Source organism: Eubalaena glacialis, chromosome 17 (assembly GCF_028564815.1).
Source record: "Eubalaena glacialis isolate mEubGla1 chromosome 17, mEubGla1.1.hap2.+ XY, whole genome shotgun sequence".
Lineage (NCBI taxonomy): Eukaryota > Metazoa > Chordata > Mammalia > Artiodactyla > Balaenidae > Eubalaena > Eubalaena glacialis.
In genome coordinates, this window is record NC_083732.1 from 84973206 (window position 1) to 84997448 (window position 24243).

Sequence of the window (24243 nt, forward strand, 5' to 3'; positions counted from 1 at the left end):
GGGATGATGACTGTAGGAAAGGCTTAGCTCAGCAGGCCTGGGTTGTCCAAAGCCTGCACATTCCAAAGGGCCGCCCCTGGCTGGCTCCTGGGAGATAACTTCTAAGTCCTTGCAATGCCCTGCCTGATAAGAGTGCCTTTGTTTACCTAGGGTCTTGGGCCATGCAGATAACTTATGCTAACCATGTGACCTATGGTGGGGTCCTTGGGCCACGTGGGAGGGCTGGAGATGGTGGAGTAACCAAGACCAGCCAGGGAGGCACACCACACCTACAAGGCCTGGACACCAAGGTTTGCCTGAGCGTCCCTCAGTGGCAACACCTGCTGCATTTCAGAGCACTCATGGTCACCCACGTGCCCTCTGATTACACACGACTGCTGGGAACACTGAGTGCTGGGAGGGGACACCTGGAATCCCAAGCCTCGTCTCTCAGGGACCCTGCCCTGTGCATCTCCTCCCTGCGCTGCTCTTAATCTGTATCCTTCCCTGTAATAAACCATCAATCATCGTGAGCCTAACAGCTTTCCCGAGTTCTGGGAGTCCTTCTGGTGAATCACTGAACCAGAGGGGAGTCTTGGGGACCCCTGAAAACATGAGTCATCTGATGAGCGAGATCACAGAGACCAACAGCTACCCAGTGGTACTTGGGACCACCTGGCGGGGGGTGTGTTCGGTGAATTTAAAGGCAGTCAAAAAGAGACCCATCCTCTCTCAGTCTCTCTCTCTGCTCTGCCGCTGACCAGCCGTGGATGTCACAGTCAGTCCACCTTGTCAGCTAGACTCTGCTGACGTAATTTTCTCTGCAGACGTGTCAAGGTCTGGATTTGGGAGAGGTCATCTGAACCCCCTTCAGCCTTTGGCCTGAACCGTGCTCTTTCACCCACTTCACCTGGGACTTGCACTTGGGTACTGGGGTGGCTTCTGTGCGGTTTATTTGGCTGCTGTAACTCTGACTCCATGGAGGAGGAGGAGCTTGTGAATAAGCCCCCCTCTAACCTCCAGCAAGACTCTTCACTCATCCCACTGGCAGGGCTTCAGTGAAAAGTTCCTGGACCCTTCTAGGCAGACCAGGTACCCCTCCAGATCTCTGCTGTGCCCAGCAGCCCGGATTCGTCAGGGACAGATGTCCACGCCCTCAGGGGCCTCCAGGCCTTGGGTCCTTGCCTGAAACTTGTAGCAGGTCAGGCTCACAGAGGAGAAAGATGGCCTCTCCGACCCATCCTGAGGGGCAGCTCCTGCCCAGGGGAGCTTACTGGTGTCTGACACCAGCCCTGAGGCCTGAGATTCCCCAGTTGCAGCTGCCACTGGTTCTTCCATCTTGGGTAGTATCTTTCGATGGACTCATTTCTCCTGCATCTTCACCGCTGTCGCCCCACTCACCCAGACCTGCTCATCTTCACTGCTCCTTCCCTGGAGGGCCCACTCGTGGCCTGGTTAATTGGCTAAGCCTTTGGGGCTCCTCTGGCATTGGTAGCTTAATTGAGAGGGGGTTCGCCAGAAGGTGAATATACAGCCCATGAAGGAAGCCTGCAGGAGCCTTGGGCTGGAGTGCGGATACACAGCCCAGGACCAGACGCTCAGGACTGTCCACTTCTGCTCAACCTCCTCTCGCTGTGAGAGAGGAAAGGAAGTTTCTTCTACTCCTAAAAGGGGGAAGCCAGGAGGTACTGACGTTACTGAACACAAGGGCAGGACACGGGCCAGTGAGGAACTTGCCGTGAATGCGGCTCTTGTCCGTTTGCTCACCCCCAAATCACCGTTCATCCTTCTCTGTCCTGCTCCAGGCCCGGGAGGCTGCACCCTGGGGATGTGTCGGGGGACTCACCTGCCTGCTGGCTCTCGGGTGAGCTGGACCAATAGGAGGCACATTAGGAAACTGGAGTGGGGGGGCGGAGGCACTGCTCCCTCCTTGCCTCTGGCCAGGCTTCCTGGCAGTGGCTTTGAACCCACAAGGACAGCCCCCATCTTCCCCACCAGCCTCGCTTTCTCTTGGCTCTGAAGAGAAGCACAAGGTGGTACTGGCTTCCCTCTGTGCTTTATCTCTGGGTGCCACAGCATCTCTGCTTAGTTCCCTCTGCCCACAGCTTTGTAAAAAGCCCCTCCTTCAAGTCTCTCGAACCATATGAGTTGCATTTTATTCTGCCCGAACCCCTGACTGATGATCAAGATTCATCCAGAACAGTTAGATGACATACTGGTTTGCCAGGAGGCCCCCTTTCTCCTGGGTTTCCAGGTACACCCTAAGAGCAGAGAGAAGGAAAACATTAGTTCTGCTAAGCACACAATCCCGATCTGCCCTGCACACCCTCTCCCCCAGCCTCTACAATCTGCCAAGTGTAACTCAGTAGAAAAAAAAAATCACCCAACCGTAAGACTGGCACCAATGAAAATTCATGGTTTCCAATCTCAGCTGAATACCCTAAGCTTCTCAGGAAATATTCAACTGTGACAAATGTTCAAAACAGTAAACTACCTCTCCTATAACTCCTTTCCAAAACACGAAACTGAAAACCACTCATGCATGCAAAGTGTGTACGTGTGTGTGCACGTGTACACACACACACACACACACACACCCCTATCTTAAATTTCTGCCATCCTTTTCCAAACAGAGGCGGAAGGACCAGCTTTGAAAAAGAGGAAGGCTCTTCTACTGAACTGACTTTAAGGATGTAATATTGAGAATGGAGCAGATACAATAAATTCAAGTATTTGGAGACAGGAATGAGAGGGTAACTTTCTTCTCTGAAACAGAACCCAAGGAAGGGAAGAGGAGGGTGATTTATCGTTCCTGCTTATAGTGAACCAAAACTACAGACATGGAAAGATGCGGGTCTAAGCAATAAGTCTAGCACTACTGGTTAATGGTGCTAGACCTCTGCTCCAAGAACTCATGGTTGTCTTTTATCCATTTGGTCAGTAAGTCTGTATCGAGTAACATTTATGTGCCTGTCATCCTGTTAGGCATCAAAGACCTAGAGATGCATAAGACACATGGTTCCTACCTTCTTGGAGCTCAGATCTATCTGAACGAAAGTCAGATCACAGAGATAAGAGACGATTATCATTGTCACAAAGTGGGAAGAGATACAGCCTCAAAGAGTATTAGGTAAGTCTGTAGAATTCCCTTGAAGGGAGAAAGCCATTACATGGATGAGTTAGGAACAAGTCCATGGAGAAGATGATACCTGATTTGGGCAGAACTGACCAGCTAGGTACAAAAGAAAATTGACAAAACAATAGGAGGCATTGTATGGGATAACCAGGAGCTTACAAGTTTCTGAAAGCATCACACAAAAGCAAAAGAAGTGAAACTAGACAATGCAAGCTTACAGGGCACAGGGAATAGAGGAGCAAAAAACATTAAAAATGTTCATGGGGGAGGGGGGGCTAGTGAAGATGACCAGCTCCCATGGGGGCATCCTGGTCAAGGGAGGCCGGGAGAGGCTGGAGAAGGGTTCGGGAGACAGAGCCGGCACCCTTTGCCTTTACTTACATCTTGGCCAGCTGGTCCTTGGGGACCGGGGAATCCAGGTGGGCCTCGAGATCCCTGAAGAAAAAGAAAAGACATCCCGCCCACAGTTTAAGCAAAATAAAGTCCCCCTTTCCTGGGGTCGGTTCTCCTTGTATAAAAGGCCTGGTGCTCTGAGGACTCTCTGATGGAACGTGGGTGCCTGACAGCCGCCTGCTCAGAGCTTACGCATTTCACTGCGCTCGTGGAGGTGGATGCATTAAATACACACAGAAAGGATGCTCGGAAAATCTTCCCTGTGAGCCTGACTGCCCAGGCCCCCCTCGCAGGCCCCTTTCTTGAGTGGACAGGGCAGCTCCTGCAGTGAGACGGGCCTGAGCTCACCCCGGGTGCCGTGTGGATAACCAGCCCCGGGTGCTGGCCGGCTGGGTAGATTGCCCTGTGAGAGGCCCAGCTCAGAGCCCAGCACTCAGGTGACCATCACTATTTTTTATTGGAAAGTCATTCCCATTCTGCTGAAAATTCCTAGACAGTATCAGGAATCAGCACAAATCATCTCTCAAGATGGATCTCACTTCCTGTAGGAATTTTCCTGTGTCTTCCACCCATCTTACAGATTATGAGAGAGCCCTCACTTGCTCAGGGCTATGTGGCCGGGGGTGTGAAGCCAGGATTCAAAATTAGTTCCTCTGGCAATTTGATTAAATTTGTTAAACCACGGCTGTCCTTTTGGGAAGCAGAGACAGCAGAAAGCAAAGGCAGCGTCAGTCTGCCCAACGATCACCCGTGCTCACTGCACTGGACAATGCCCCACCCCCTCCTACTCCACCATTCCATAGGTCAGTGCTTATATCTTGGAGAGTTTGCACTGTTTAACATTAAAGATTTTTTGAAACTATTTTATTTTCTGGCTCCTGCAATTTGAAATTGCTTTGATTGCATAATTTCTCCCATCAAAACCCAACCCTTTATTTAAATCATACTGTACCTGAGGCCCTTTTTCTCCTGGTGGTCCAGAGGGGCCCTAAGAAACAAACAAACAAACAAGCTAATGAGAAGTGAAATGTTTATTTAAACATGCTGTGGTGTTTATTTCTAAGCTAGGTCTTTAACTGTCCTGAAACGAGAAGCTGACTTCCCCCATCTTTAAGACATAGTGTCTCACCCTCTCACACCACCACTATCGTTGCACGTGGGAATATTCCTGGAACCTTCTCCATTTGCCCCTGAACTAGTGCCACCCCATCCTGGCACCCACTGGATGTCTGACACTTGAGCCCATCTCTAGCTCTGGTGTGGAGTGGAGCCAGCATCCCAGCATCCTCATGCTGAGCCCCCTTCCTGCTCGGGCAGCACAGGCCTTGGAGGGGTGGGTACATCCACAGCCAGAATCCCCAGAGTGGCCTGCTTGGCTGATGCTGCAGTGGTGTCCCTCCTCACTCCTACAGGTGCGTGTGCGTACACACACACACACGGGTCTGCCATCCTGCAAGTGTGACCAGCCTAGAATCTGGCTTCCCATGTTGCACTGAAGATGCGTCCCTTGCTTGAGGCATTAGTGTCTACTTTCAGGTCCTGCAGTGAGCAGAACTGTCCCTCAGCCCTGAGAAGACTCTGCCCTGCCTTTCTGCCTGGACATATTCTTGCCACACGCTGGTTTTCAGTTTAGATGTCAGCACCCTTGGAAACCTTCCCTGGCTTCTCCCAGGAGGCTTGTTAGAAGTGGTCCCCAGCCCCTGGGTGCATCCCGTTTCAGACGTGTGGCCTAGTGCTGTCATCGCTTCGGGGCCCGTCTGTCCTCTCTACTGAAAGGACTGTGTGCTGTCTTGGGGGCGCTCGGCACGCTCTCGCCAGCGCTCAGCACGGCCCCGGGTGTGGTCAGGACACAGCAGAACACAGCACACGGCACTCTGCTAAAATTAACATTTTATGGTATGAGGAGAACTGGAAAATCATGTGTTATCATCCTTTTCATTGACGATCAAACTAAGGCCCAGAAGAGACAAAGAACCAGCCCAAGCCACATCGGGAGTCACTCGCCAGGTGGGTTGAGTCCTACCGCCTGTTCTCAGTCCCGTGCACCTGTGCACCCCTGCAGCAGCGCCCATGAGAACTTCCAAGATATCCCAAGAGGGAGAAGAGACTTCACTCAGAGGCATAGGTTTCTGGCAGTATGACAGACCAGGTAACCTAAAAGCCTGCCCACCAAATATGTCCCAGAACTGCCTGATAAAATAAAGTAAGCATCATTTTAAGTGCAGAATTGAGCACTAAAGGAAGTAGGGGAAATCTCCAGAGACCTAAGCCAAGAGGGCAAGTTGAGCAGGTAAGACAATGGACTCAGAATCCCACCTGGGGTCTACCTGACTCACAGGTCATTCTCCCTTCATTAGCTCTCACTGCTGTCAAGCTGTAGGTCAATGGTACACATGGACCAATATATACACATCCAAATTTCGTTCCTTTCAAAGTAGTTCCTTACTGAGACTGCACACTTATTCTTCAAGGAAAGGGGTTAGGGACAGTTTATTACTGGCCTGGGGAATGCTGTCAGATTTTAGAGGCACCTTTTGTTTCCAAATTAAACTCCATGATCCACCTCAAGCATTTGACTTGTCCATTAGACTAAGCTCCGAATTCCTCTCTTCCATCATTTAATATGAAATCTACATTTGAAGCACGGATTTTGTCATCAAAAAGGTCTTCATTTCAAATCTCAGCTTTATCAATTATTAGTCGTTTGACCTTGAGCATGTTACTTAGTTTATCTGAGCTTTAGACTCCTCAACACAAATACAAAGCTAGGTGATCACCTTGCCTTGTGTGATCAGAAACAGAAGATCCTCTAAGTAGAGAACCAGACCGGTGCCTGGCCCATAACAGGCATTCCCACGCTATCTTGCTAGTATACTTTTTTTTTTTAATTAACACTGTTGTATGTTATTTATTTATTTATTTATTTATGGCTGTGTTGGGTCTTCGTTTCTGTGCGAGGGCTTTCTCTAGTTGCGGCAAGTGGGGGCCACTCTTCATCACGGTGCGCGGGCCTCTCATTATCACGGCCTCTCCTGTTGCGGAGCACAGACTCCAGACACACAGGCTCAGTAATTGTGGCTCACGGGCCTCATTGCTCCACGGCATGTGGGATCTTCCCAGACCAGGGCTCGAACCCGTGTCCCCTGCATTGGCAGGCAGATTCTCAACCACTGCGCCACCAGGGAAGCCCGCTAGTATACTTTTAAGAAACAGAAAAGCATGTTGTGGAGGAGGGATTGTATCATGACTTCCCAATGTCATTCCTAAATCTGAAGCCTAAACGTGTTCAACAATGACCCTCTTTTCCGAGATTATGCTCTCTGATGGGTTTGTTCAAGAGTCACTTTACCCAAAATACATATTTTGGCCTTTGACACCATTTTTCCAGTAAAAGGAACTCCAGCTCCTTGGAGAAATGACTGATCCCAGATCTGGGTAAGGAGTATGTACAAATCTGGAACATCCTGTCATTCCAAAGAGCAAGGAAACTACCAAAGACTGCAGGGTCAACTTGAATAGTCTCCTATTTGCATAAAATAAGACCATTTGAACAGCAAAAGGAAGAATAACTGCAATACATTAAAACAAGTCAAATGTGTTTAAATCCATGGGTTCAAAATTATTGATAAAAAAACAAAAACACCTCATTGATCATCTCTGCAAGATGCTAGGGAACCAAGTCATTATTTGAAAATGATTAAAGGGAAAGCATTTATATTCTGCCTTCCATGTGAGCTCTTCCACTGGGTATCCGAATTGTGAACGAGGGAACATCTCTTCATACAGAAGTATTCTAGCTAACACATAAAAGAGGACTGACTGAACCAGAATAGCACCAATTTGCAAGCCCTGATGTGCTAACTGATCTACACCTTGGCTATCAAAGGGTGTGAATGTCACAGCAAGACACCACTGGGCATCGCATGCCTCCTGATGGCCGCGCACACCACCTGTGAAGTCTTGCCAGAAAGATCAAACCTGAATCTGCTCCAGCCTTGACGCCCAAGTACGGGCGTATAGGAAACACAGGGACGGAGCAGTGCGAAACTGTTCTATGAGCAAAGTCCAGACGGTGGGAAGTTCTGAGACCAAACAATAAACCTTGTCTCATCAATTAAAACACTGCCATTTATATTTATATAAATTTGAAATTTGACCCCCTCTCCCTCCCTCCGCCCACAGATGTCTATTTGAAAACACAGCACATTTTATTCTCCATCATCTTTTATCTGAAGGGCTCATGGGTACCAGGCTGGGTGCTGGGCTTGCCTTTCATCAGCCCGGTGAGCCAGGCACACTGTCTGAAGCTCTCTGAGCCTCAGTTTCCTCATCTGTAAGCTGGGAACAATCATAGTTCAGGCTCCCAGGACCACTACAAAGACCGAGGAGGGTAGTGCACGTAAAGGGCCTCCCACTGGAGCCTGGCCCACTGTATGAGTGCTCAGTATGCCTTAGGAATCGTTACTAGGAACAACAAAAAGCCTTGTTGAGATTAGAAAGGAGAGTTTTCAACCAGAAGTGAGAGTAGAAATTTATTTAAAACCTTTTTTTTTTTTTTCCCATCAAGAGAAGAATCCCCTGAGACAGTGATCTAAAAAGCCAAGATTGGGATATTCAGCTCCTGGTTATACAGGGAGCCCTGGGGTCTGGGGCGGTGCATTGTCGGTAGGGACCCTCCCCAACCCCTCCTCTTCTGCCCACGGGACCTTGCTCCACGCACAGTGCAAGACGAGAGCGCGTGGCCGGGAATGAAGCCCTGCAGAGCCTGTCCTGGGTGTCGGCTTTCAGGTACCTCTCAAGAAATGCCTGGTGTCCCCAAGTAGCAGCCGGGCAGATGGGGCTTCCTGGCTGCACATGCTCGTTTCGAGGGGCCACAAGCCAGTCTAACTCTAGGACAACAGGAGTGGCTCTGTGGTTCTTAGAACCAAAGGAATTGGACTAAACCAGCAGATACGACATACGAACAGAAACAACTGCTAGACTTGCAAGTCAATAGTTCGGAAGCAGTAACGTACGTGAGAAGACCCTGGCACAGGAAGAGACAATGTAAATGTGAACTTCTGTTCCACCACTGCCCTGCTTGGGCATCTGCTTGGAGCTGGAATGCTGGCATCCAATCCCAGTTCTACCACATCCTAACTGTGACTTCAGGCAAGTGTCACATCTCTTAAGTGGTTTCCTTTATTTGTAAAATGAAAGGGAGAACAAGGTCTGCCTGGAAGGGTGGCTGGGAGGATTGAATGAGAAGTTGTCCACGAGATAAATGAGAGGATGGGTGTGGGTGCCCTGCTCATGCTGGACCCTGCCAGTAGGCAGGCCACGTGAGCTGCGGTTATGACTGCTCTAGCTTTTAGTGGCTTTCATTTCTATTCTTATTATATTACTCCCTGGAAGAGGGGGAGCAGAAAAAAAAAAACCACCTTCCAGTTAGGACACTTGACATATGTTTTTGCACACAATCAGCTCCATGCTTCCTTCCCCTATCACACTGTTGGTCTATTAAGGGCTGTTGAGCTAGTTTTCTTTGTATGTGACCCTCAGCGCATGGGCAAACAGGCGTCAGAACAAGTGACTCCAGAGAGGGAAAACTGAAGATGTAGAGAACGGAGACGCAATTTCAGGCAGCGAAGGCTGAGAAAGACGCCTGGGAAAGGTTTTTATGACCCCGAAAGGTCCAAGGCAAGGTTCCAAGTGTTATTACCAATACACCACGTTGTAATCCGCCCAGCACCCCTGATCCATAAGGAAACTACTGCTCAGCACGGAGTCTTGGGGTGCGGGCTGCCAGCGGGAATCCCGCCCTTGCAGGCCTCAGGCACCGAGGCTCAGTGAGGTTCAAGAGCACTTTGATCTGCCCTCAGACCCTGCAAAAGGAAGATCAGAGGCAACCGGAAGATTAAAGGAATTTTTTTGGTTAATGTCATGAAGGGAGAAGCCAAGACCCCAAACAACCGGCTCCCCATCCACCCCCCCCCCCGCCCCACGATGTGCAGAGGTCGGCAGAGAAAGTCCCGGGCTCCTTCCAGGGGTCAGCGCTGCTCCTGGACGCCAAAGGCCTTGGAGCTCAGTGCCACGGAAGGAAGGACGAGAGGAATCCAGCCTTCACGTGAGCACGTAATGGAAGCGAACAACCCTGCCCACCCTGCCAAAGCCACAGGAGAGCTGAAGCAGAGGAAGAGAATTGGCTTTGGAGGATGTGGCAGTGATCTGCACCCTGGCCCTGGCCCTGGACTAGCTGCTTGACATTGGCCAAGTCACCTCACCTCCTGAGCCTCAGACTGATTACCTGGAAAACACTGATGAAGCAGGCACCTTCCGGGCCCCTCTCCAAACCCCCTGGGCACGCACCCACCTGGCAGCTCCTCGTTGCAGGTGCCTGCCCCGGGCGCGTCTGTAGCCATAAGGGGATGCTCGGCCCGAGTGCAGGGCAGCTCCCTGGGAGCAGCCTTCCACCAGAGCCCAACAGGAGTCGGTCTGCAAACACCCCGTACCCCATGGTCTCCGAGGGCTTGTTAGTGGAGGCTGCCACTCCCTAAAGGGTGATTTCCGAGACAATTTCCCAAATAAACTCCTTGCCCTTGAACCCTGTTCTAAGGAGATGCTTCTGCAGAATCCCAGCCTTCACCAAGGGATAAACCAGCTTTCACGGGACTGAAGGGCTGAGGATGTGGCCGCTTCTGGACTCAGCCCAGGACCAGACATGGACCACTCAGCCAACGGCAGGGCTCCTGTAAAGCACAGGCGTGTGAGGGGTGAACTCGAAGCCTGTCAGCACCCCTGCTCCACCCTCTCCGCACACCCGCTCTCAACACACCCCTGAACCCTCATCACAGACAGCCAGGCCATTAGGAAGGAGCGTCAGCCAAAGACAGCATTTATGAAAATTCAGTAACGTTTCACCCACCACGGAAGCTTTTAATAAGTCGAAGTGGAGGAAGGACACTGAATAGTTGATTTTCGGCCTCTTGGCTGGAAGCAGCCAATTACTTTTCAGGTGGAATCACTTGGGTAGTAACGATTTCCTGGGCGATTTCATGGCTCTGAAGCGGGAGGTGGGGCGAAGAGTGCCCGCCTCTGCTGCCTGGCTTTCTGATTAAGGGCTTGATATGATGAACCCTGGGGAGTGGACGGGGCATGGAGAGACCCGTGAAATGACGGAGGAACCACCCAGGTTACAGCCCTGCAGTTCCTCTTTCAGTCCGTTTCTCTCCTAAGGGGCTAATTCCTGCATGATTCAGAATCCTAACTCTAACAGAGCAGGCCCTGTGAAAAGCAGGATTGCAGAAATAAGGAAGCCTGAGCTGCTATGTTTCTTCAATACATCTTTTGCCATGTTGTTCCTTCTGGTCACCAGCAGATGAAAAAAAATAGCCAAAGACAAAAGATAAAACTGATGTAATAGAGGGTTTTGTTCATCAGAAATTTTAGCAGAGAATCTCTTCTAAGAAAAACAGACTAAAACTGGACATTTCCCAGAGGATACCACCTGCCTTCTCCCTGGTTTCCGGGGACCTTTAGGAAGACACAAGGCCACTGGTCTTCCTACCACCTTGAAGGTAGCCCCGTTGCTGGGGGGTGGAGTGGAAGTGAGGTGGTCATTTCTGGTACGAGGCACACTTGGGAAGGGGTGGTCAGAGAAGAGAGTGCCCCGGGGAATTTCAGGGACAAAGTGAGAGGCCCAAGACCAGCCCTGGGGTGTAAGAGCACCACCGGGGGGAGAAAAGGGGATTTTAATTTAAAAGTGGTATTGTGGGTAATACACTGGATTTCCTCTCAAATTCTTTGAGAGACAAATGAGGAATGAATGGAATTACTTTATTTCTTGAATGCAAAACCAAGCAGAGACTGGGTCATGTACTGCTCCAGTTTATATTCAGATTATATTTAATGGGGGTGAAGTTAGATTGTGCTTCTGGGTTACGATAATAATGATAACAACAATATCAACAATGATACATGGGCAGTTTGGATATTAAGAGGCTTAGCAACAGTATCTGAAAACCACTGGGTATTGGAGCTTCCTTTAAATAACAGTAAGACAAGTGCTACAGACTGCATGTTTGTGTCTCCCCAAAATTCATACATAGAAACCTTAACCCCCAATGCGATGGTATTTGGAAATAGGCGTTTGGGGTGATTAGGTCATGAGGGTGAAGCCCTCATGAATGGAATTAGTCTTTCTAAAGAAACCTCAGAAAGCCCCCTGACCCCTTCCACCCACCACATGAGGACATACCAAAAATAGTCATCTATGAACCAGAAAGCAGGCCCTCACCAGACACTGAATCTGCCAGCACCTTGATCTTGGACTTCTTAGCCTCTAGTACTGTGAAAAGTAAATTTCTGTTGTTTTTAAGCCACCCAGTCTAAGGAATTTTTGTTACAGCAGCCCAAACAGACGAAGACAACATGGCTGCCAAAAAACCAGTAAATGGGGGCTTCCCTGGTGGCGCAGTGGTTGAGATTCTGCCTGCCAATGCTGGGGACACGGGTTCGAGCCCTGGTCTGGGAAGATCCCACATGTCGCGGAGCAACTAGGCCCGTGAGCCACAACTACTGAGCCTGCGCGTCTGGAGCCTGTGCTCTGCAACAAAAGAGGCCGCGATAGTGAAGAGGCCCGCGCACCGCGATGAAGAGTGGCCCCCGCTTGCCGCAACTAGAGGAGGCCCTCGCACAGAAACGAAGACCCAACACAGCCAAAAATAAAAATAAATAAATAAATAAATTAAAAAAACAACCAAAAAACCCCAAAAAACACCAGTAAATGCAATTTTAAGGCACATGAATAAGGTACTGTGTCTTTAGCAAAGAAGGGACTAAACAGAAGATAAAACCCCAGGATTGAAAACTGGTCTTAAGTTCTGAAACTCATCATTCAGTAAAAGGGGTGCGGATGCAGGGAGGAGGTGGGCTCTTTGTGGTACAAAGGGAAGAATTAGAAGCAACGGTAGAAGATACAGACAACCATAATCCTACACTCTCTGGAAAGAAATTCCTAAAAAATGTCTACTCTCTACAGAAATACTGTCCAAATATCAAATCCAGATGTACTAGCTTTGAAAGAAGCGTCTTCTATTTCTGGAGGTCTTCAGGGTGTGCTGGCTGAAGACGTTCACAGCAATCCTCAACTTGGATGGGGCCTGGGGGTCATGGATCCTCATGAGCTCTCACAGCTCTAAGGTTTCACAGTTCTTACAGTTACCACCTCCAGGGAGCCTGCCAGCTCACACCCGGAGACCGATGCGGATTATTCATCAAAACCACCAATCCAAAGACCACTTCCTAGATTTTATTTTGGAGATAAAAACCTTCTTGATTCCACTTACGTTCTCACCTGTATGTTAATTGGAGGAAGAGGGGTAATGAACCCATTTTTGCCTGAAATACATGAAAGCATGCTGTTTCTCCCACATCACACCCCTTTCCCAACCAATTCACTTTCACTGGCTATACCTCAGTTTTTGCAAAGTTTGGCCAGTGAGCACTTTTTTTTCCTTTTTATTTTTTAGTGAGTTTTGTTCTCTCACTCCTCTTTGAATGAGACAAGTCTTGGTCTCCCCAGAAAAGCCTTATTCCTATAAGAAATACACCAAGTGTTAGAAACAGTGTCAGTCACGGCGGACAGACCTACAGCCTGGCTGGCCCAGGCAACAACGACCCACTACCAGGTTAGCCGGGAAAGGCGCGTCCCTGCTGCAGGGCCTGAGCCGCACAGTCTCCTGGGAGCCAGCAGGGGCCGGCTGTGTGCCAGGGAGCAGGGGTGTGCTGGGTAGATGAGGACTCACAGGAGGGCCAGTGACCCCAATGCCCGGGTCTCCGTGGTTGCCAGGAGAGCCGGAGATCCCAGGTGCACCACGGTCCCCCTGGAAAGAGAAAACACAAGGTCAAGAGGTCAGCTCTGGGCAAGAGAGAGCCAGGGTGCAGGAGAATTATGCTCCTCCCACTGTCCGATCACACTCTCCAGCCAGCACTTCTGCCCCAACCCGGATTCCGAGTGCCCCCCGAAGTTCATCCAAGCTGCCATCATCCCACCTAGTCCAGCACACGTGGACCACAGCCACTGACCGTGACCATGCACCTTTCAGGGCTGACCATGCCCCAACCCTGACCATGGCTCCAGATGTGATTATAACAATATGACACCCACCCCCCGCAACGTGACCACAATTCCAAGTTTTACGGTGCTTTCTCCAGACTTCACCTTGCCCCCATCCTGGACACATGACCATGTACCCACATTTCAGCTTAATCCCCACATCACCAATACATTAATCCATCATTTCACCAATAATTTGCCAAGTACCTACATTTTGTGGGTCACTTTTCCAGGGGGTGGGAGCGGGGAGAATGACTGAGATATAACCTTTGCTTTCATGCATGGTGGTTAATATAGTGTATGTTTACGTTCTGCCTTCAGCACTTAGTCACTGCTTGCTTAAGAGGGCGACACGTTTCCTGAGCTTTAGTCCTTCATTTACGAAGGGCAGGTAATAGCAGGAGCTGCCAGGCCTGCAGATGCCGTGCCTATCAGGAGATCGTGCCTGCATGGTGCCTGGTAGAGCAGTCAGTGCACGTTAGCTGCCATGGTCGCTGCTGTTCTCAGGTGCCTGTCACGCTGGACGCTGATTGGAAGAGTCGAAGGGGAAGGAAAGAAGAAGAGGGAAGAAGTTCTGCTGGCCACTTTCCGTAGAAGGACGCTGAGACAGTCATGCCTTCTTCTGCATAATTTCAAAATCCTCCACCTCTGAAGACAAGTGCTTATCCTAACTCAGATGGCAGCCAAAGCTGACTTGTACTGACACAGGCTATTTACAGTCTTTAGACATCTCGTTTTGCATGGATGCTTACACATTTCTGTTACATCAATATTAATGAGTCTGATGAGGAAAGCTGCCCCACACACCACAGTAAATGCAATATATGTTGCTTGCAAATTATTACCTTTCTAAATTCCAAAATAAATTCAATCCAAAGCACACAGGGCCCCCAGGATTTTGTGTAAGAAACTGTGCACCTCTGTTAGGTCAGCAGACGGCAGCCAAGCCTGATACTGAAATGGGGGGTGACCCCGTTGAAACCACTTAACATCTCCAGGATGAGTTAACTTGTATGACAAATGGAAACAGCCTTAGGAGGTCATTATGAAGAGCCGATGAGATAATGTGCAGCACATTTATTTCAGGTAGAACCTGGCGTTGCTAGGCAACACTGCTTTATTAAGGTTTATGTTTTTAAGCATTAAAGGAAAATCCTATTAATCATCAGCTTATCCTGTAACCACCATCTCAATTTGAAAACTTTACATTTTGGACCTTTAAGAAAAGTCACGCTTCAAGATGATTTGTTTTTCTTGCAGTATGACTGTTCCTTGGATGAGTATATAAGTTATATACTCGTTCAACTAATGTTGGTTGTTTTTTCATTGCAAACCGCAGTCCAGACTCCAAGACCAAAGATGACTCAATCATGAGCCCATTTTCAATACTCCGTGTTAAATTCAGAAGAGAAATCTAAACAGCGCTTGTGAAGTTCTCACAAAAGAGATGAACCACAATCCAAACCTCTCACTAAACTCTGGTAACACTGTCTCTTTCTCTCCTCCCTCCAGGTGGACGGTGGCGACGTGTCCTGAGAGCCGCGGCATCCCGCTGCCCCGCCCTCACTTCTGTAAACAGTCCCCAAGAAATCCTCTTCAGAGCCCCAGATGGTGCATTCTGTTTCTTTAGAATAATATGATATGGCTGATTCTGGGAAGTACAAGGTGCTTGGGACTGCCAGGAGATCTGATTTGTATGCATGGGGAAGGCGGGGAAGGGAGGAAGTCAAGAAATAAAGCAAATATGGGAAAAGTGTAATGAACTAAGAATGAATATGATCAGTGCCGTGTCCCTCACCAGCACGTTGTAACAGTGAGAGGATGAGGCAGAAGAGGTCAAACTGGCCGTCAGGTGATGACAAGTCCAGTCTTAGGACTGAAACCGAGCTCCCCTAAAATCTAGTTCCCCTGTGAGTTGATGGCTAACCTCTCTATCCAAAACTTTATTCCCGTTCTTGTCCTGCCCCTGTGCCTCTCAGGACTGAAGAGTATCAAAGGAAAGGCGGGACTGAAACTGAACAGGACCCTGTACCTTCCCCGGGACAACCCCCTCCAGGTCGTGTCCTCGCTTCTTTGGCCTTCACTGAGTTCCAAAGAGCAGACTCAAGCAGTTACCAATTAGGGAAGAGAGGGAAAGCAGACACAAAGGAACAGCAGTTAAGCAAGAAAAGCTATGGTAACCTAAACAATAACTGAGCAATAAATCAGAGTCTCAGCACTCCTAGCTCCTCCTCAAGGGATATGCGTAACAATCTGACACGTACCTTCGAGCTGTTCTGCAGAAATGAAGACCCCCACCCACTAGAGGATGCTGACCACGAGCATGTAGGCCCCAGACTGGTTGGAACCAGAAGGGTGATGACTGAGATTCCCAAACATCACCCTGTCACCTCACCACCAGCCGATCAGAAAAATGTCCGCGAGCTGATCACACACCCTACGACCCTCACCTTAACGCTGCTTTTAAACCCTTGTCTGAAAGCCATCAGGGGTTCAGGTCTCACTAGCCGCCCATCCTCTTTGCTTGGCCCGGCAACAAACACTACTTTCCTTCACCACAACCCAGTGTCTGTAGACAGGCTTTGCCGCGAATCAGGCAAGTGCGCCCGAGCTCCGTTCGTAACAGAACGATGTCAATCTGGTCCTGTGACTTTGCATAAAATCCCATAACCTCTCTGGCACCTTAAGACCCTCATCAATTAGGAAAAAAAAGAACATTCTACCAAATTCCCATGTATCTTCTGTAGACTCATTTACAAGGTAAGAAACTATATAACATCGAGTATTATATATATATAATTATATTTCATCAGCCGAATCAGGAGACAGAAAATAAACTAAGCACACATAAATGTCAGAAAAATCCATGTTGTTTTGCACCACAGTTTCTCTTTAAAGTGGTTAATGTACATCTTCTTCCTATTACTTTGTTTCATCGTGGCTTCCCTCTTCTTCCCAAGGCTCTATTTCATGCGCAGCACAAAACCCTAACCACTGAAAGCTAAATCACACCAACGGTGGAATCTGTATTTTTCCATGCTGTCTGTTCACACCCCTGCTTCTTGCACCAGCTGTTCCCCTCATGGGGATGTTGTTTGATCCAGGTTCTAAGCTTCCAAACACTTACCCACCAATTAAGACTCAGCCCAATCATTCCATTTCCATAAACCCACCTCTGCCTGCCCTCCTCTCTGCCTTCTGGAAGATATTCGAATATATCTTCATTAATCTTAACACACTGTCCTCCCATTTTGTCTGTCTGACCCTCTGACCTCTGTGTGTCTTAAAGGAAGAAGAAAACTATCCATTCATTCCTTTAACCATTAATCCAACAAATATTTGTAAAGTACCAAAAATGAGTCAGACCCTATGTTGGGTACAATATCTACACACTTTCGCATCCACAATGGCCAGTGTAGGGCCTGGAATAGCCCTTTAATAGCAAATCCCTGAATGCCCGAATGAATGAATCTCTCATCACTCACATTTTGTCCGGTACTAAATTTTGCTTTTGACCAAAATCAACTTTTTACCCAGGAGGGAACATGATGAAAGACCTTTCCCAGCCCAGCCCAGATCTGAGTCACTGATTGATCTCTGCTGCAGGGTAGCCAGGCCTGGCCCTGGTATGTTTATGGCCCTTTGTGATGCTAACATTTACCCCAAGCAACTACACATCACAGCTTAATGGACTGAAACTTTGAGAAAGTGGCTTCAAGAAAAGGGCAGAAGACCTTAAAGCTCGGTCAGCAAAAGCAAGAAGGCTCCTGATTGAGAAAAAAGGGGCATGTGAGCTATAATCTGTAATACTGACTGGAGTATCTGTTTTGGCTGCAAAACATTCTGGGCCAGTTCAACAGTGTTCAGGGAAGAAATGTGTGAGGTCATGAAAGGAGAATGACATTTACTGAACATCTATGTGCTGTGAGATCACTTATCCACAGGAGCCCTTTGGGGGTTAACTATGCTTTACTCCTTTATACAGAAAAGGAAGAGAGTCTCTGAAAGAATAAGCCATTTGCCCTTAAGTCATCTATCTTGCAAGTAGCTAAGTTGGGATCCTAACCCAGTTCTGTATGAAGGCAAAGTCTGTTCATTTCGCTAGAAATAAGTCCACCCAAGAGAAGGAAAGGCATCTTTAAGAGTCTTCCTGTAGTTGTAAGTAATTAGGAAGGGTGGAGGAGGTGCCCAGGAAACCCCTTATACACTACAGCACCCACCCTTAAATCCCCAGGGGTTTTCAGTCAGCACCAGGAACCAGGGACAGCGCCTGGGCAAGGCACAGGGCTGAACACTCCCTGCTCCCTCTCTCTCTCTCTCTCTCTCTCTCTCTCTCTCTCTGTGTCCCCTTCCTCCCTCCTCGTCCTCCCCATGGGCCCCCCATTCTACAACTAAAGACCTCTCTGAATTCCAACTTACCTTCCCAGCTGACTAGGGAAACCTTCATTCTAAACTACATTCTAACTTACAAATATATATTATACAATATTAATTAACACTGAAAGGGTCATCTGTATATGCATCTCACATTTGAAATAGGAGGATGTGTTTGGCCAAAGGGACAGCACGACTTACCATGGGTCCCATGGAGTTGAAACTGGCTGGTCGACTGGGCCCCAGGGCAAGGCCCCCTGCACTCCTCACGCCCCGGGGTCTCAGCCTTCCTCTCTACTCCTCACTGCTGCCTCTCCCACTTCCACTTGGGCTCTCTCTCCAGCAACTTGCCTACAGGTCCCCCACCTTCGTGCTGCAGCCCTGAAGCAGACTCCGCAGGGCGATCTAATGATAAGAGTCACTAACATCTATAGAGCATGTACCTGTGACAAGCAGAGGCAGACAACTATTTTTATTTGCATTATATCATTTTTCCCCAAACTGCATGGGAGATAGATTTTATCAACCTCATAAATATCACAGATTTTATCAACCTCGTAAATATCACAGAGAAAAGGACATCTTAAGCCATTTTCCCCATCTCCCATTTCTGGTGCCCTTTCCGGTGCCCTTGCCTTCCTTCCAAGAGGCAATCAATTTCTTCCAGGTCCTGAAGGTCCTCCTCTAGGGGGGGAACTGAGAGCACAGGAGCGCTGCCAGTCAGACGCTGGGCTCACAGCATCACACCACAGCATCACAGCATCACACTCATCCTTCAGTTGGCTGTTAATTCACAGGGCGTCCAGAGTCTCGTCCTGCTTCCTGCTCCTTTCCGCACACTCCCACTGCCCCAGGCACAAGGAACTGTCTTATATGCCCTCAAATTCAGGCAAAGTTGTTTCCAACTTTTATTTTTCTTCAGAAACTGGGGAGTTGCCGAATATTTGCTCAGATCACTCAAAGAACTCTCTCGTTTTTTCCCCTTTGATCACGAACTACAAAATCACTATTAGGGGAATGCACATTAGCCTACTATGACCTCAATCAGTGCAAGCTTAGTACAATTACAGAGGTCACCTGCCTGAATAGCAGAAAAAATCACGAAGCAAGAAAGTTTAACGTAGACACCGCAATTATTCCTGAGGCCTCAAATTCCCTGTCCTGGTTATTACTGTAAACAAGCCTCTTACACATAATAAATACAACATACTCTGTGGTTATGTTCCTCAGATCCCAAAGACACAACTATAGAATAAAAGGAAAAAAAAAAAAAAAAAAAAAAAAGAATGGGTATCTGGGCCTTGAGATAAAACTTCCAGTAAGAGCAGCATATATGGGTTCCCAATGTGTTATATCTTCAATAAGTTGACTGGGATGGATGGTGGCGTGATTTAGGAAAGTGCTAGCTGACTCAGAAAGCGGGTCTAGGGATGATAGGCCATGACACCAAAGGCACGTGAAAAGAATTTTTAAAACTTTGTTTTCATAAATATATGTAAGTGGATAAAAATATCATAATTATACAGTAATTCTTTAATTTATGTGATTTTGAATATATGTTAAACTAAAGCAAAAAATAAACATTCTAATGTCTATCGTTGACTATGTCACATACGTTCTTTTTGTACATAAGTTCTAAACTTTACTGTATTTTATTTAATTTTTTACTTATTAAATTTTATTTAACTATTTACAGAATCACTTAGCCAAAAAACATGGAACGCTTCACGAATTTGTGTGTCATCCTTGCGCAGGGGCCACGCTAATCTTCTCTGTATCGTCCCAGTTTTAGTATATGTGCTGCCGAAGCGAGCCCTGTCACACGCATTCTTAAGTTTATACATTTGAGCTGGTCAAATGACTGCTCATTGGCTGTGGGTACATTTACAGCACACGCTCTACTCTGAACACATTCTATCTCACGCTCCCATGGCCTTCTCCCACGTTAGTACCCTGCAGAGAACTCCTTCCTCATCTTCCCCTTCCAGTGGCTACATGCACTTTAAAGTCAGGAGAAACATCACCTCCTCCAAGAAGCCTTCCACAGTCAAACGAGGCTGGGTCGGGAAGCTCCTCTGAGCTCACTTGTGCCTCAGCCTCCCTGTATCCCAGCACTTGTGAGTCTGCTTCTCCCCCGGCTCCTGAGCTGTTAGAGGGCTGGGAACACGTGACACCCATCCCTGTCACCCCACAGCCCACCTCCAGGTCCGACACGCGGCAGAGGCTCAGTGGATATGCAATGGAGGAAATAAGAAGCGTATTGTTAATTGATGCATTTGACTCAATGAACGACTGTTTCGGTGTGAAAATAACTCCAGGAAAACTTCCCTAATCACTCAGGAAAGTTCTCTTAAGAACACTCCCTGATGGGCAAAGTCATCTTTTCTGAGCTGTGGCTGCAAGTGCACTGAACAAGAGATGCCTGCTGTTTGCCAAAGTGTCTGCCTTCCCTCCCAGGGCCCAGCTAGAGGACAACCGCCCCTCCCCCGTAGTGTCAGGAGTTTGGTGGAAATGAGTGATCACCTCCAGGCCTGGCCCACAAAATCCTTCCACAAGATCCTCTACCGTCTCTTCCCTCATTTGCCACCGCATACGGAGGCTCTGGGAGAAGACACTGAAGTCCCAGAGGAAGGGATGGCACTGGCCTGGAGGAACGTGGGTCCCTGGATGGCTGTGTGGACGAGGACTCCTCACCCACCACAGCCACCAGCATGCTCGCTGTGAATGAGGAATAAACTTTTACTGTGTTCATCATCTGAAATTTGGGGATCGTTTGTGTCCACAATTAAACTAATAATACAAGATAGATCTGTTGTTCTGCCGGTTGAAAGCATCTTTTGCAACTTGATTTCACTGCAAACATTTACTAAGCAACAATTATGTGGCAACTACTTTAATGTCACAGTTCAGAGTCACAGAGCCTTTAGTTAAGTGGAAAGTGATGAACATGCAAGTAAACTGAGGTGACCAGAGATGCTGACAATTAAATTTTGTTTGGCCCCTAAGTGCAACCCATGGCATCCACAGTTCGCTAGATAAACCTACCTTAGTTCCTGGAGGTCCAGGTGGTCCAGGTGGTCCAGGAAGTCCCTGGGAAAATGAATGGCACAAAGATAACCATGGGACCATGAGTGAGCATTTACCCATCTACCCTGTGCCGTGGGGGGCCACAGGTGGACGGGACGCTCATCGTGACCTGTCTTGTACAAAGGAAAGGTCCCTGTGTCCTCATGTAGTGTTAAGGGCTGAAAGCCACTGAGATTTCGGGGTTCTTCATTACTGCAGCAAAATTTACTAATACATCTCACTTCGTGTCCGTGACACTCTAACATGTTTGTAAGTCCCCATGCACACAACGCCCTCATGCGTTTCCACATACAGTTTACCTGTCTGGAACACCCTCTCTGTGCTGTTCTGCCTAAAAAATAATTTCTTCCAACTTTCACATTTCGCACAAATGCCACTTCCTGTGCAAGGTTTCCCCAGACTTACACACACCAAGAAGCCCTTCTTCAGGATGTGCACTCCAGGACTGCCTGAGCTACGGTTACGTTTGCCCGGCTGTCTCATGAGCATCTCAACAGCACAGGCGCGAACCCACCTCCGTGTCTCCAGCGTCCGGCCTGGAGCCTGGTACGTGGCCAGCAGTCCCCGGGGGACTCTGCTGCACTGGCCTGAAGTGGGCAGGAGCAAGGCGCTTCCCCCGCCCAAGACCCCTTCCCCAGCCCACCTGCTTTCACTGGCTATGACTCCGCTGCTGCAAAGCTTGACCAGTGAGCCTTTTTTTTTTTTTCTCTTCTAATTCCAGCCTGATCGTCATGGGCACAGAAAGCCTGGACCCGACACTTACCGGTTCTCCATCTTTCCCTCTTGCGGGCGGCCCCGGGAGCCCAGGGGCACCAGGATCGCCCCTGGGGCCACCTGGCCCTGGCCTTCCTTCTTCTCCCACCGCTCCCTGGAAGGAAAAGTGGACAGTGTCCAGGATCAGTGACATGCGGAGAGTAAGCTTTTCAGTGGTGAGCCAACCTGAAGGGGGTTGGTGGGCTTCCTGGTGATGCCCTGCTTCAGAAAGCCCACCCCTTCTGAGGGCATAGAAAGACGGGCTGTATAATGTGTCCCCCAAAATTCATATGCTGAAGCCCTAACCCCAGTACCTCAATTTAGAAATAGAGTCTTTGCAGATGTAATTAGTTAAGATGCAGCCATACTAGGGTAGCACGGACCCTAATCCAGTATGAACTGGTGTCCTCACGAGAAGGGGACATTTGGACACAGACATGTGGAGAGGGAAGTCAACGTGAAGATGCGGGGAGAAGACAGCCATCAGTAATCCAAGGAGAGGGGCCTGGAAGAGATCCTTCCCTCACAGCCCCCAGGCGGAGCCAATCCTGCTGACACCTTGATTTAGGACTTCCTGACACGGTGAGAATGGCGAGACGGTAAGTTTCTGTTGTTTAAGGCACCCAGTTTGTGATACGCTGTTCCAGCGGCCTTAGCAAACTGTACAACGCGGAACATGGGAATAGGAAGGATATAGTAGTCTTCTAGTCCAACTTTTCTCCCACTGCAGGAAACCATCATGTGTGCCTCTTCCAGGCAGTCCTCCCATTTCTGTTTGGACTCCTTTGAGAGCAGGGAGCTCACCACCTTCTCAGGCTGTTCATCCCTTTATTGGGCAGTTCCATTACATAGTGTGCCTTTATATTCAGCCAACCCTCTCTGAAATCTTCCAGATGTTTGGCATTCAACCTTGGAGCTCTACAGATGAAATCCAATCCCTCTTCACATGACAGACTTTCAGTGATGTGAACACAGCCTGGGGCTCCAAAGTGGGGAGAGAGAGAGACAGACAGCCAGGATCTAATGAGGGAGCTGGGCTTGGAGTTTGCTCACCCTTTCTGACCACAAAGCCAGGAGCCCCGAAGCAGCCCCGGCTGTGGAACGCTGGGGGGGAACCACGTGAGCGGCAGGAACTCCCTTTCCCAGGCAGGGCTCTCTCAGGCCTAGGCTGCAATCTGACTGCCCCTGACATTTGATGCAGAGGTGAGGTGAGGTACGATGTCCCAAGGAGGGGCAAAGCAAGGGATGGAGAGGACCTGTCTCCAGGCCCAGGGCGGGATCAGCTTCCGCAAGCCTCAGGACAGCCACTGGACAGTGAGAGAGAGAAAGCACATCCTGCTGTCCGGGATTTTTACCACTTCGCAGAGCACCGGAGGGAAGTCCCCTTCCTAATGCAGCCCTGGGTCTTGGACCTCAGCCCAGGCTTCTGCTCAGACAAGCAGAAGTGTTTGGCTCCCCCTTGAGGCTGAATGAGCCAACAGCTCTCAGGTTTTCTCATCTTTGCTCAACTGGTCCTCAGAAACCTCTTCTAATCCCCTTCTAAGCTCCTTCTCAGTTGTCAGTGCCCCACTTAAGTCCCCGAATAGAGCCTAATCCTTCAGACGTGGTGTAATCAAGGAAAACCCGACGGGCCAGGTTGTTTTCCCTCGCTTAAGGATATTTTCCACAGGTGGGTGGATCATTTTTCTCTGCAATAAATCATTTTCCTCTCTAAAGTACGTGTTTTAAAACCGAGCCTTCCCACCAAAGTGTAAAAGTTTGTTATTTATCCTTGTTACATTTTGCCAAAATAGAAAAGATAAAATGATCACTCCTTTCAAAGGTCCCAGGTGGAGTGGACGTGAAGGGACTTGCATCAAGTTCAGACACTGGAGTGCCGGAAGGGGGCCTCTGAGGAGGAGGCATCGGGAGCCGGGGAGACGCTGAGACACGAGAAGCCTCACGTGGCGGCTCGGCGCAGCGAAGCGCCGTCAGCCCTCCTTGCCGGCCCTCTGCCGCATCAGTGCTTCGGCTTCTCCTCACCACCTGCGGTCAGCGTAGGCTTGTCTCCATTTTACAGACGAGAACACGCAGGTGTCAGAGGGTGCCTGCAGTCCGGGCTTCTCAGCTCTGGCGCTGCTGACATTCGGGGCAGGTGATCTGTGTTGAGAAGGGGGTGCTGTCGTGCGACAGTTTAGCAGAATCCCTGGTCTCCACCCACTAGATGCCAGTACAGTAGAAGTCAGGAGTACACCTCGGAGACGCTTCCTAAAACGCAAGGTCAGGAAACGTGGCGTGGGATCTCGAACGTCCATGGGACCTCCTTCTCTGCCCCCGGGGTGTTGGCGTTTTGGGGGGACACCGTGTCTCTCTTCTTCCTAATAAACAAAGCTCTTTCTCGTAACTCAGGAAGGTTTAACTGTGCACACAAAGGTGTGGGAGGGCT

General features: G+C 49.0%; 1 protein-coding gene and 1 non-coding gene across 2 annotated transcripts in view; both read right to left on the reverse strand.

Annotated features, from left to right (window-relative positions):
* The window catches only part of COL22A1 (collagen type XXII alpha 1 chain), a 247984-nt gene that overhangs the window by 60203 nt on the left and 163538 nt on the right, over nt 1-24243 (reverse strand). Inside the window, exons 37-42 of the mRNA XM_061171582.1 lie at nt 21829-21933; nt 21024-21068; nt 13294-13371; nt 4461-4496; nt 3497-3550; nt 2196-2240 (exon numbers count right to left, since the gene is read on the reverse strand). Coding sequence (XP_061027565.1) covers nt 2196-2240; nt 3497-3550; nt 4461-4496; nt 13294-13371; nt 21024-21068; nt 21829-21933 — 363 coding nt within the window. The remainder of the gene's footprint in view (nt 1-2195; nt 2241-3496; nt 3551-4460; nt 4497-13293; nt 13372-21023; nt 21069-21828; nt 21934-24243) is intronic.
* On the reverse strand, nt 19688-19794 carry LOC133077480 (U6 spliceosomal RNA). Its single transcript, XR_009697754.1, has one exon. It is a non-coding gene; the product is annotated as a U6 spliceosomal RNA (small nuclear RNA).